Here is a 13,417-nt window from a genome sequence, read left to right as displayed (position 1 = left end):
GACTTCGACGGGAGCCAATGGTGCGAATGAAAAATTACGTTAGGAATATTGATTCATTGATTATTATCAAGTTCAATAGTGAGTCGCTGAACCAATCTTAAATAGTGGTACAGTTGTTTTGGGCCGCCCTGTCAAGAACTGTTGACCGGAAATGACTGCTTCCCCCGGGCGCTTCAGTTACCACTGGAAACCTTCTCATAGCCCTTCTGGATCTCAATGGCGGTTGCGACATATCCGCGGTTGTTCAGAACCTTCTCGAGCATGATTCTGTGCAACTCATCATCGGGATCGGCACAGGCATCAGAAATGGTAGTCACCACGTATTCCTCGTCACAGGCGGGAATTGCTGTTCGCGTAACACACCCAGACGTGCTGAAGCCAGCAAGCAGCAGCGACCTGATACCATTCTCCTTCAGGTAGTCTTCGAGACCAGGCGACTTGAGGGCAGAGACGTAACCGGGTCGGCGGAGGAAAGTAACCTCGTCATCGGCGTCTTCAAGCAGCTCGGGGCATTCAGCGCCACCGGTTTTCCCCATAGCATCGACAATAGTGGCGAACCTTCCAGAGTCCTTGCAGGTTTCGAAGGGCGAGGCATTGATGTCGATCAGGGCGTGGATGACCTTGATGCCCGTGGACTTGGCCCACGCCTTCATTTCAGCTGCAGTTTTGACGGCTGCGGGACCGCCGCCAGGCACGCGCGAGACGAACATGGAGTGAAAGTCGAGCAGAAGCAGAGCAGTCTGGGATGGTCCCCAATGGCTGGGGCAAGATTTGTCCGCAACGTTCCACATGGTCGCAGTGTTCGTTATAACTTGCGATTTGCGAAGCCAGGTCAGAGAATTGATGATCCTTGTGATGGAAATGAAGATCGACGTATTTGGGTCTGGCGCGTGAAAAAAGGAAGCTTTGGTATGGCCTATTGCGAATACTTATATGTGAGCGAGACATCAACCTACTAAGTTTCGGGCTTATGGGTTAAGACCGTTCCCCACCTGCGGGCGGAATAACACGCCGGTACCGGGATGGAAGCCTTTACCACGAATTCTTTGGGCTTATAGACTTCCGAGAAAGACGAATCTCAGATGTTATGAATTTTATGTGGAGACCTCGAAGATCTCGTCGCGGGAACAAACTGAAAGAGCCAAGGTGAAGTAGCCCGTTTGCATAGAGGGTCTTAGGCAGGGGGCAGCAATCGACCGGATCCCGGTGCCGGCATTCGAGAAAAAGATCTCAAGAATGTTAATTTTTTTGATATGATATCTGCAGAAGATACTAGTAGTCTGCTAGATGACTTAAGGTCCATGAAATTCTACTACGCCCAATCTTAACACCGCTCTGTGCTTCAATCGAAAACTGCAACTAGTGTGAATGCCGGTACCGGAATTTCAACAACGGTACCGGCCAAAGGCCGATTACTTTAAAGATCGGAACATAACCATGCAGCTTCTCTCACTCACATTTCGAAAGGGCCATCCTTGATCTGCGAGCTGCAATATTCTAACCGCCATTATGAGCAGCAAGGAATCCAAAGCTGTTCATAGTGGCGATGCTAACCCTCAACTCGAGGCGGTTGATCTCAACGCGAATACCGAACAGCGCGATTTCTCTGTCTTCACCGTCAACCAGAAGCGCTGCATCGTTGCAGCTGGCTCTCTAGCTGCTTTCTTCTCACCGTTATCCTCGAGTATCTATTTTCCCGCCCTGGACACCGTCGCCAAGGCCCTGGGTGTGACGGTTACGAAAGTCAACCTCACAGTGACAACGTATTTGGTGAGTGGACATGCACCTCTTGTTGAGAACGGTGGCTAACCGGTGAATTCGTCGTATCAGATTCTACAGGGAGTTGCACCGATGTTGATTGCAGGGTTTTCCGACACTGCAGGTAGACGACCAGCATACATCATCTGTTTCACCATTTATATCGCTGCCAACCTTGGTCTCGGTCTTCAAAATAGTTATGCCGCCCTCCTCGTGTTGAGATGTATTCAGAGTGCTGGAAGCAGTGGAACTGTGGCTCTGGCAAATGGGCTGGTGGGAGACATGATCACATCCGCCGAGCGAGGTTCCTACATTGCCTTTGCTTCCCTCGGAGGTATGCTGGGCCCTTCGCTCTCACCCATCATTGGTGGTCTGATCAGTCAGTACCTTGACTGGCACTGGCTTTTCTGGTTCCTGTTGATTCTGTCCGGTATTTTTGCGACTTTCCTCTTTCTTTTTCTGCCCGAAACCTGTCGGAAAGTTGTCGGAGACGGGTCGATCCCACCGCCACCGATGAATGCATCGGTAACCGACTGCATCCGCCATCGACGACGCAAGAGAAGAGGAGAAGCTGTGACCCAAGAAGAAATTGCTGAAGCGCGAAGGACTTACGCCTTCCGTTTTCCCTCGCCCCTCCCAACGCTGAAAGTTGTAACCGACTTGGAGACCGGGGCAATCTTGCTTGTTACGGGATTGATGTATGCTGGCTTTTATGCCATCATGACCGGAGCCACCGCCTCATTCCACGACGTGTATCATTTCAACAACATCCAGACTGCACTGATGTATCTACCTCTCGGTATCGGGGGAATCGCTTCCGCTCTCACGACAGGGCGCCTGGTGGACTGGAATTATCGCCGCCACGCTAAGCGGGCCGGAATCTCAGTGGAGAGACGCAAAGCGCAGGACCTGAGCAACTTCAATATCGAGAGAGCTAGACTTGAGATCGGCATACCATCCTACTATCTCAGCACGATTTGCATTATTGCTTATGGCTGGGTCATGGGTCGCAAAGTCAATTTGGCTGCCCCCGTGATCCTTCTGTTTATCAGTGGATGGTCTCTCAACGCAACTTCGCAGGTTCTGAATGCTCTGATGGTGGATATCTGGCCTGGACAGTCAGCTGCAGCGACTGCAGCGAACAACTTGATGCGCTGCGAGCTGGGTGCTGCAGCATCCGCCGCGATCAACCCGATGCAAGAAGCCATGGGCTGGGGCTTGGCATACACCACTCTTGCGTTAATTTCAATTGCTGCGTCGCCAATCCTGTGGCTGATGGCACACCAAGGAATTAAGTGGCGACAAAGACGGGCAAAGAAAGAAAAGGAGCGGAAGCGGGCCAAGGATGAAAGCAACTGTGAAGCCAAGTGAGTTTCGCTTGCAGGAGTCAGAAGTTAGACTGTGTCTGTTGATTGATCTCCATCAATTACCCGCAACGCTTCAAATGAAGAAACTTACAGTCGCTTTCAGAGAAAGCCAATGTCTTTGTATCGCTCATTATAAGTTGCGGTGAAGATATGCATACCTATACCCACACTAGCTAATATATACCCATGTCTCACATTCAATGTGGGAAAATCTCCTCAATTTTTCTCAATTTCTCGTCACGCTACGCATATTTTTGAGTTCTATTGAAGGCACGGATCCCCACGACGCTCTTTCAGGAATAGTACTTCACATTGAAGCGGAGGCGGGACAAATTATGCTAACCCCACCAAGAGCACGGATTCAACCTATGTAGGATCAAGCTTAAAGAAAACATGCGATGGCGATGCATAGATGTGGATTAGCGCATACATTTCCCCTGACCCGGAGAGTCGCAATGAAGCGGTGTATAGGGCAGGTGGGAGAGAAATTGAGCCTACCCCTCACTTGTGTCATCGGCCCCCACTTGGTCTGTTTGACCACGGTTAATAGTATTCGGGATTTCCTGCATCCTGGTGGGTTGGATGTACATCGCCAAACTCTCCCTAATAAGCTTGGTATGCTTGGCGAAGCTCAACGTCCATGAATAGCATGCGATGATGCCCATGCCTCTGTGCACCCTCCTTACCACAACTGAAACACAGACTTAAATTAATTGGGTTTCCAATCTGTGGCAAAAGTCAAACTAAATCTCCTGTAAGCCAATCGTCCCACTGCCCCGCCACCACTTGTATCACAGCTACAAGGTGGAGTGTCCACATGTCGACAGCTCCATGCCTAGCTAGGTAATGAGTGGGCGACTGACCGACACAAGCCACGTACTAGGGGTCTCTGGTTGTTCCACCTGGGGGTATTAATATCGACCCCTCTTCCTGCCCCTTTCCTTTTCCTTTCCATTCACAACTTCCTCAATTCATCAAACTATCACAGAATCTATCACAATGGGTTGGTTCAGCGGTAAGTGGCTCCCTTTTGTATCACCTCGGTGATTCGTTCTTGTTGTCTTTTTACTGACGCTCTATTGAACAGACGATTCGGACCAGAGCCGCTCCTACGAGCAGTACAACCAGGGCGGTGTCACTCAGGAGCACGATGCCTCCTTCTCCCACGAGCTGATCGCCGGTGCTGCTTCCTACGAGGCCGCCAAGGCCTACGAGGAGCACTGCGAAAGGAACGGTAAGATGCTAGACACTCTACCCAGGTACAGGAGGAACATGAAGCTAACGCGTTTTAATGAACGATCAGGCCAGCCTGAGAGCCACGACAAGGCCAAGGAGATCATGGCTGGCTTTGCCGGTGCTTTCATCGACCGCGAGGTCGAGACCAAGGGCCTGGACTTCATCGACCGCGAAAAAGCCAAGCGTGCCTCCCGTCAGCACATCGATGACATCTCTGCCGATCAGGTTGGCTACTAAGCCGTTGAAGATAGGTGTGTGGGTGGACATTGATTGTTAGCATCCTATTAGCAACGAAGCATGACCTACATGAAATGAACATATTTGAGCCTCTCTCCTAGAATATAGTATTCCTACGTAAGGCAGAACAAGCCACTAATTTAGGTTCAGAAAGCTCAAGAAATGCCGGACCATGGATTTGTTTACAATTTACGTCACCCGTTCAGCAATAAATAAGCTAGCATGCTGCGATGGCGGTGCTCCACTTCAATCTGCCGAATGCTGCAAGCTGCAGCTTAGCCGGTGACGATCTTGTCAATAATACTTGAAGCTTGGGCACTACATGAAAGTAATGCGTTGCGAACGAGAAGACTTATTCCACCTGAATACGTCATTTGCTCTTAATCCTTCCAATATTTTCAAAGAACCTTCAAAGAACCTTCAAAGCTGTCCGAAATTGTGGCTGCAAAAGGCCCGTGCGCGGTGGACAACTTGGTTTCGCCCCGCCATACGTCCGTGGATTGACCATCGATATTCTAATTAAAACTCGTTGTTTGTTTATCTCTATCCCAAGAGCTTTTTATATCCGCTTATTCACACTAATCCTACTTTAGGACTGAACATAATCGCCAATGGAGTGCACAGACAAGACTCCATTTAGTCACGTGAGCCTCGGCGTCGGTGATTTCTCAAGCAACCAGATGAGACGCGCGCAACTCAATGCCAACATCGTCAGCATCAACTTCATCTCTCCTAATAAGATAAACCCCCTCCCCCGGCCATATCGGACGTGCGTAACGTCTCGTGAGAGAATATTGCAAACCACATAGTCTCGTTACGGAGAGAACATAAGAGGCGATCTGCGTCAAATGTCTGCGTCTAGAGTGGCAGAGCCCACGCGACGCCCATGCGATCGTTGCCGTCATCGCAAGTCCCGATGTATACGAGAATTTGGCAAAGACAACTGCACATTCTGTAATTTGAATGGTCTGGAATGCACGTTTCTTCATGGTCCGCGCCCACGGAAAAGGGCCAGAAAGTCGCCCGACACCACAGAAACCAAGTACGATTCGATATTTCTTGGAGGAATCCTCAGCTAACAATGTCAAAGAACAAAGAGATACCACAGTTCTCCAACCCCATCCACTGGTGGCTCTATTGACGAACGGTCCACAGCTGATCCGGTCAACTCTCGACTGGATGGCACATTGGGCCTAGAACTTCATCTGCATTCTGAGTTTATTGGCCCCGCCAGCTACCATGAACCTGAACTTCTTGATCTGCGGCCATCCGCCATTTCGCTTGCTGACCACGAGAGATGTTATCCTCGGCGTGTGAATCAATCTGCCGCATTCATCACTTACCCGGACAAGGATTCGGCGTCCGAGATGCAACGAATTGCTGACCTAGATCGCATCGAAGAGTCAATTCGCCCGCTCGGACCGACTTTGGTAAATTTATATTTCCGCATTATGCACCGCACATTCCCGATCTTGGACAAGGGTGTATTTCTCGAGAAATATGCCAGGTCATATCGCGAGTTCTCCCCACCACTCCTCGCTGCAGTCTACTTGGTTGCGCTAGACTGGAAGCTCTTTGATCGAACTCTTGCCACTGCACCTCGGACGCCAGATGCCGAAGCCCTGGAGAACCTGGCGATGCGAGCCATGGACGATGATCTGAAGCGACCCAAACTCTCCACATTACAAGCTGGACTTTTGTTATTACAACGAATGAGGTCCTCTCAAAGCACTCTTCCGGCCCAACTACTATCCCTGGGGCAGACTTTGGGTATTCATATCGACTGTACTGAATGGAAAATACCAGAATGGGAGAAGGGTCTGAGACGACGTTTAGCTTGGGCGCTATACATGCAAGACAAGTGGGGCGTTCTTGTGCACGGGCGACCATCTCTCATTCCCGTTCAGATTGAAGCGGGCGACGGTACAAGTGACTGGGATGTTAGCCCGTGTACACTCGTCGACTTTCCAGAAGATGCGACCAGCGAAGAGGGAACTGGAGATGGAGGTGTGGACGGCGCCGCGGGACGGGCAGCATTCTTGCAGTCTATTGAATTAACGAGAATCTTCAGTCGGATCATTTCAACTTTTTGCTCGATCGGTGCAACGAAAAAGGGCGGACTGCTTGAACGGATTGGACCCTCGGGGGCCATGGGTCTGGCGAAACCCCTGGCGTTGGAGTTGCGCGAATGGCATGCTACATTGCCCGCCAGCCTGCAGCTGGAATCCACACCCTCACTACGACTTTCGACGAACGGAGCCTTGCATTTGTCGCATATGGCAGCAGAGCTGACCATCCATCGCGCATTACTTCGTGTTCTGACCCCGGATACTGCGTCCACTCTTCGCTCAGCTATTCGAACGGCCGCTCGCGCCCGACTGACGTCGGCGATGAACTTGATTGAATCTTTCCAACCCGAACATATTCAATCATTTTGGGGCTTTGCTGCTGCTGCGCAAGTGGCTTTGGTCGGAGCGTTTGCCGGTCTATTATGGGCGACCAGTGTTGAAATGGATGAAGCGGCAGGATATGTTGAACAACTCGAGAAACTTCGCTGGATTCTGCAAATTCGCGCCTCTGCTGCTCCGTTCGCTCGTGAGGCGCTTCGTATGCTTCATGAAGAGGTCGGTGACCTGGCTGCTGTAAAAGCAGCTACCTTCCGAGACTCTTAGCGCTCATTTGCTCTGGCTTTTCGCCTATCGAATCTACACAGCTCTATCGATATCCCTTATGAAAGAAATAATGAAATAACGAATGACGATTTAATTGAATGAAGGGCTTTCATAATTTTTCTGGTTCTATACATGCGTTATCACTTATTGAACAATCGCAACATCATCATTGGGTCCAAGAATATCCCCCTCGGCAACCAGCAGTTTCACACATATCCCGCTAACAGGTGCACAAATCTTGACTTCCATTTTGTTGGACTCAATCCAAATCTAAAGATCGTTAGCCCCGTGCTTGTGAATTGACAATTTCATGCATTGTGCTTACCAGTGGGTCTCCTGCCTGAACCTCGTCTGTCTCCTTCACCGCGCAACGGAAACACCTCCCAGGCAAAAGTGCCTTTACCCGCTCTCCCGCCATATTTCCATGACTCTCATGCCCCCGGTCGGGCCTCATTGTGACTGGGTCATACGGCTTGAGCAGGTCATCAAAGAATTCCGCTTCACGAACAGCTTGCGATCGCTTTTCTCGAACAGCGGCAATATCTTCCGTATTCTCACCCAACCACTTTTCATACTCGTTGAGATCCAGCTCAATATCAGAAATCTTGATGAGATCACTAGGGGTCCCCTTGGCTTCCGCTTCGGAAAGCTCTTCTTCAGTGACAGGATAGAATCGAATCTGGTCCAAGAGGGAGAACATCCATGGTGCCTTCTCGCCAAGTCTGGGCTTGTGAAACTCGTCCCATATATGGACTGTGCGACCGACAAGTTGGTACCCGCCAGGAGAGTCGGTCGCATAGATGCATAGGTATTGACCTGCAATACCAACGGCACCTCGAGGGGTAAACGAGCGAGACGGATTGTACTTCGTTCCAAAGAGTCGATGGCGTGGATCTAAAGGCACAGCACATGGAGACCCTTGATACACATCACCGAGACCCAATACGAGGAATGCGCCTTCATAGAGATTGCTTTCAACTTGATCGAAACTATCTAGCCCGTTCAACTTCTGCAGGAATTCAATGTTGCTGGGTAAATATGGTGCCGAAGAACGGATGGTCGAAGCGTAGCGCGCAATGGCTTTGCGGCTGCTCTCATCATTGAACACAAGAGGCATTTGCACGACTCTAGAGCGCAGCCGAGAGGGAATCTCTGTTCCAAGAGAGATCTCGTGCGCGACCAGCGCATCGAGAACTCTAGACAGCGAGAAGTTCGCAGCAAATCGAACCTGGAGACTTCGAACCCCCGATGTGAGCTCCTCAATACCTGGGATTGGGACAGTGCGATGCTTTTCAATGAAATTCATGATATGAAATGTCTGCCGCAACGTGAAATTATCTTCAACGCCAAATTCGAGCAGCAAAGCTCGATCACCTGCCTGGCTGCATCGAATGAAACGGCCAGCCTCGGAGATAACCTTCACGATCGGACTGGAAATTGCAAAAGAGTGTGTTACACCCAAATCGAGTTTGCTCAGTGGGGTGAGAGTAGCGATCGAAAGCTCGAGATCTCTCGTGAGCGCCTGTGCATCATCAAGAGAGATAGGTTTCAAGCGAATGCGATCGCCTGGTCGCATCTGGCCAAATTTCCACATTTCCGCCCCGGCGACTGTGGCGAAGGAAACGAAACCTCCCAGACTTGGGCCATCTGCTGTCAAAACAACCGCCTCGTCGCCCGTGAAGCTCACATTGCCGATGGAATAGGGACTGTCATGGATGTTTGAGGGGTGCAGACCTGCGTCACCACCTGTCCGCCTTGCCCACTCTGGACGGGGCCCACTGAGACGGACACCGAGACGGTTACTGTTGTAGTGGACAGTCCATTTGCCATTGAACAGCTCGCGAAGCCCGTCTTGTGTGAAATGAGCCGGACTGCCATGCGGCCCAGGGATCGCACCAACGACCCATTCTCGGGTTTCGAATGGTGGCAGTGGAAGAAGTGGGGCTTTTAACATTGGAAGTTCCTTCCCGGTAACATCTACTAATGGAAGAAGATCACCGACACGCAGAGTACGCCCATTGTGGCCTCCGAGGTGACCGATTGCGAATGTCGAACGGCTATTAAGAACTTCAGGGACCTGAATCCCGCCTCGAATGGCGAGATAAATTCGAGAACCATTTGTTGCAGTGCCAATGGAAAGCTTCTGTCCGGCTTGAACGCTGATAGCCCTGCCGGGCTCCTTTTCTTCCCCGTCGACAGATATCGGAGCATTGGCACCAACAAGTGCGACGGTGGTTGAGGAGTGGAACAATAATGTAGGCCCCTGAATCGAGCACTCCAGTCCCGCATCATCCTCATCATTGCCAATTATTTTATTTGCGAGACGAAACGAATAGGAATCCATCGGGCCAGATAGTGGCACGCCGATATGCCAAAGACCCTGGCGTCCAGGGAAATCCTGCACAGCGGTGTCAGACCCAGCATCGATGACTTCGACGACTTGGGCTTCGTATGGGAAGGTATTCAGCGATCCGGTCGTGAATTCTCCAGAGCTGAACGACTCCCAAGTAACAATTTGTTGCAAATACTTCAAGTTCGTTTCCACTCCAGTGATAACGGTCTTTGCTAAAGCCTCAGAAATCTTTCGAAGAGCTGCAGGCCGGTCATCGCCATAAGCGATAATTTTTGCAACCATTGGATCAAAAGACGACGACAGCTCCTGGCCTGAACTGACCCAAGTATCAATGCGGACATCTGATGGAAACTCGACGTTCAAAAGTTTTCCAGGAGAAGGTCGAAAACTTTGAAGGGGGCTTTCAGCATAGACACGAGCTTCAATCGCTGCACCGGAGACCGGAATCTCGTTTATCTGCTGAGGAAAGAGGGCTGTGCAATCATCCATGGCAATGCGCATCATACATTCGACCAGGTCAAGGCCCGTGACAGCCTCGGTTACTGGATGCTCGACCTGGAGACGTGTGTTCATTTCCAGAAAATAGAACTTCTCGGTGTCAATGTCGAAGATGAATTCAACGGTGCCAACACTGCGATATTGCAGGGATGCAACCAAAGCTGCTGCTGCGCGACGCATATCTGCTCGAATTCCGATTGGGACAAACCCAGCAGGAGATTCTTCAACAACTTTCTGGTTCCGGCGCTGTAGCGAGCAGTCACGCTCACCAGCACAAATGACCCGGCCAGCGCCATCACCGAGAATCTGTACCTCGATGTGTCGGGCACGATCGATGAAGAGCTCAATAAATACACCATCATCGCCAAAGTTCGCCAGTCCTAGTCGACGCACGCCGTCGAAGGCTTCTCGAAGTGCATCAATATCAGCGCACCGTTGAAGTCCAATCCCACCCCCGCCAGCGGTGCTTTTCACCATAACGGGATAGCCAATTTCCTCTGCGTCAATCAGTGCATCTTCAAGGCTGGTGACTAGGCCCTTGCTTCCGGGAACAACAGGAATGCCTGCGGCGATAGCAATATCACGAGCGCGGTGCTTCAGACCCAAATCGCTCATTTGCTCTGGCGTTGGACCAATCCAGATCAGACCTGCTGCCTCAACGGCGGTGGCAAACTCGGCGTTCTCCGAAAGGAACCCATAACCAGGAATGATGGCATCGGCATTAGCCTTGGCGGCCAAATTAAGGATCTGCTTGCCATTCAGATAGGTCTCAGATACCTTGTTTCCAATAAGGGGAAGTGCAACGTCCGCAGTCGTAACATGCGGCGCTCGAGCATCTGTACTTGAATAGATAGCCACTGACGAGATCTTCATCTCACGAAGGGTTCGGATGATTCGCAACGCAATCTCCCCACGATTGGCAACCAAGACCGTCTTGATGCGCTTTTCACCGACGCTAGTCGCAGGCGTGGTAGATGTAGCACGCGATGACTCGGCAGTGGACGCATTGAGTGACTGAGTGTATTCCCGCCAACCGCCAAAGCTGGTGACATCCTTTGCCTTTTCGAGACCAACAGGCTCGCAGATAAATCCATGGACCCATTTACCATCGTGCAGCTCAACCGATCCGATGCCTAAGGGCGCTGCGACGGTCCCAAGGAAGCTTCCCATCTCATCGAGTGGCATGTTCCACACTTCGACTTCGATGGACTTTCCACCATCAACGACCCTTTTCAGACCGGGTTTTGATACTGAACCTGTTGCATGAAGTGCATATAGCTGATAGCAAGGAGCTGTGGCTGTGGCTTTGACTAGGGTTGCGCCCCGCGAGACCAGATCCTTGTTCAAAGGGAAGCCAGAGAGGTGGGCTCCGACAACCGCTAATTGCATTGAATCAACAGTGACCGGGGGCTTGGAACAAACCTCTTGGTATTCCACACCCGTTGCTCCCAGCAAGCGCGGGGACTCCCACATCCAGCGCCGGGCGAGCTCCATCAGTCGCGGTTCTTCCCACGCCCCTCCAATCAAAGTGATGCCGAATGGAAGGCCGTCTTCTCGCCAGCCAGCGGGGATAGCTAAAGCAGACCAATCCATGAAGTTGACGAAATTGGTATATGTACCCAGCTGGCTGTTTGCCGCGACTGGCTCATCCTTCAGATCCTGCATTGTGGGAAATGTGGGACTCGTGGGCACCAGCAGGGCGTCGTACTGACCGAAAATTTGTTCGATCTCGCGAGACAGATTCTGGCGGCGGTACTCGCAAGCGAAGAGATCTGCGGCGGAAAATTGCTCGGCTTTCATGATAATACCACGAACAACCGGGTCCATAGACTCGGCTGGTACTGAGCGGATGAATTTCTCGATAGCAGCATATCGTTCCGCAACCCACGGTCCTTCATATAAGAGGCTGGCAAGAGAAAACAAGGGTGTAAAGTCAACAGGGTCTAGATTCCAGCCAAGCTGTTGAGCTTTGGCTAATGCTGTCTGGTATGCTTCAGCTTGTTTGGTCCGACCGAACCACTGTGGGTTGGAGCATATAGCTAGTGTCGGTTGATTGGGAATGCCCCCTCGATGGGCCTTCTCAGTAACGCAGCTGGCACGGTTTCTTGAGAATGCGTCTTGAACATCATATCCTTCAGCCAGTTGCAAGACCAGATTGGCATCTTCTATAGTCAAGGCGAAGATAGAAACACAATCAAGCGAACGACATGCTGGCACCACGCCGTGCGCACTAAGAGCTCCCCGTGTGGGTTTAAGTCCGACGAGGTTATTCAGCCCAGCAGGTACACGGCCTGAACCTGCTGTATCCGTGCCTAGAGAGAATGGGACCAGTCCCTGAGCGACGACCACACTGCTTCCCGAGCTACTACCACCACTGACTCGACTTGGGTCAAAAGAGTTGGCAACGGCTCCATACGGTGAACGTGTACCAACGAGGCCTGTGGCGAATTGATCGAGGTTGGTCTTGCCTATGAGGATGGCTCCCTGTGCTTTGAGCCTTTGTATAACGGTTGAATCCATGGCGACCGGCCCGGTGCTAAATGATGGGCATGCGGCCGTTGTGCAGAATCCCTCGGCGTCGATGTTATCCTTGGCAGCAAATGGCACGCCGAAGAGCGGAAGATTTCTCCCTTGAGATCGGAGTAATGTAATCTTCTCCCATTGTGTAGTTATTTGTTCGGATGTTGCCAGTGAGATCCACGCATTTGATGTATTGGGTTGTGCTCGCTCCAGAAGCGATAGGATATGAGTTGGCTCAGAAACAGTCTGTTGTAACTCACGCCATTGCGAAATTGTCAGAGTCTTTTCGTCTATCTTGGCAAAGGTTCTTAAAGTCATTGGGACGGTCTATGAGCTTGGGCACGATGTCAGTTAACATGCTGATAATCAATATATGGGAGTCACTTACTGGCGATAAGAGGGGGAAAAGATTGAAATTTAGTTCTGGAGTCTGATTGTAGTATTCTGGAGAACGCGGGGAATATATGGTTTTCAATGTCCCTCTACAAGCCTATTCGCCAACCGAGCGTGTCCGATATCGATATCTGTGCCCGTCATTACAATTGCAAATGAGGGTGGGCCCCCTTATCTGCCCCCGATCCCGAGCCAAGACACGCCTATAAGGTTCGGCGTCGCGCGCCGTCGCGCGCCGTCGCCGCAAACTTGTACATTATGTCAATCCGCCCTCGGGGCGACGGCCAAAGAGCTTTAGATTACTTGATCAAGGGCTCCGATCGCCGGCGATTGTTCGGCAGGTTCCTATGGCCATTGGAATATCCCGTAGCTCGCTGTGGCAA

The 13,417-nt window shown here is 51.1% G+C and overlaps 5 protein-coding genes across 5 annotated transcripts; 3 read left to right on the top strand and 2 right to left on the bottom strand.

Annotated features, from left to right (window-relative positions):
- Positions 1-173: 173 nt before the first annotated feature.
- On the bottom strand, positions 174-791 carry N7443_001607 (cysteine hydrolase family protein; the record flags this gene model as incomplete). Its single annotated transcript, XM_056881663.1, has 1 exon — positions 174-791. The coding sequence occupies one exon, from the start codon at positions 789-791 to the stop codon at positions 174-176; it is 618 nt and encodes a 205-aa protein (XP_056746901.1).
- Positions 792-1,509: 718 nt separating this feature from the next.
- On the top strand, positions 1,510-3,129 carry N7443_001606 (MFS transporter; the record flags this gene model as incomplete). The annotated part of the gene is made up of 2 exons (XM_056881662.1): positions 1,510-1,770; positions 1,831-3,129. The coding sequence occupies 2 exons, from the start codon at positions 1,510-1,512 to the stop codon at positions 3,127-3,129; spliced, it is 1,560 nt and encodes a 519-aa protein (XP_056746900.1).
- Positions 3,130-4,124: 995 nt separating this feature from the next.
- Positions 4,125-4,598, top strand: N7443_001605 (DUF3759 domain-containing protein; the record flags this gene model as incomplete). Its single annotated transcript, XM_056881661.1, has 3 exons — positions 4,125-4,140; positions 4,213-4,359; positions 4,429-4,598. The coding sequence occupies 3 exons, from the start codon at positions 4,125-4,127 to the stop codon at positions 4,596-4,598; spliced, it is 333 nt and encodes a 110-aa protein (XP_056746899.1).
- A 611-nt stretch (positions 4,599-5,209) lies between these two features.
- Positions 5,210-7,270, top strand: N7443_001604 (fungal specific transcription factor domain-containing protein; the record flags this gene model as incomplete). Its single annotated transcript, XM_056881660.1, has 2 exons — positions 5,210-5,367; positions 5,689-7,270. 2 exons carry the CDS (start codon positions 5,210-5,212, stop codon positions 7,268-7,270), a joined length of 1,740 nt encoding a protein of 579 aa, XP_056746898.1.
- Positions 7,271-7,414: 144 nt separating this feature from the next.
- Positions 7,415-12,959, bottom strand: N7443_001603 (bifunctional urea carboxylase/allophanate hydrolase; the record flags this gene model as incomplete). Its single annotated transcript, XM_056881659.1, has 2 exons — positions 7,415-7,540; positions 7,596-12,959. The coding sequence occupies 2 exons, from the start codon at positions 12,957-12,959 to the stop codon at positions 7,415-7,417; spliced, it is 5,490 nt and encodes a 1,829-aa protein (XP_056746897.1).
- Positions 12,960-13,417: the final 458 nt, after the last annotated feature.

The sequence above is a fragment of the Penicillium atrosanguineum genome, assembly GCF_028827265.1.
Source record: "Penicillium atrosanguineum strain IBT 20685 chromosome Unknown utg000001l_segment0_segment0, whole genome shotgun sequence".
NCBI classification, from domain to species: domain Eukaryota; kingdom Fungi; phylum Ascomycota; class Eurotiomycetes; order Eurotiales; family Aspergillaceae; genus Penicillium; species Penicillium atrosanguineum.
Note: the sequence above shows the minus strand (reverse complement) of the source record. Positions and strands in the feature narration are given on the sequence as shown.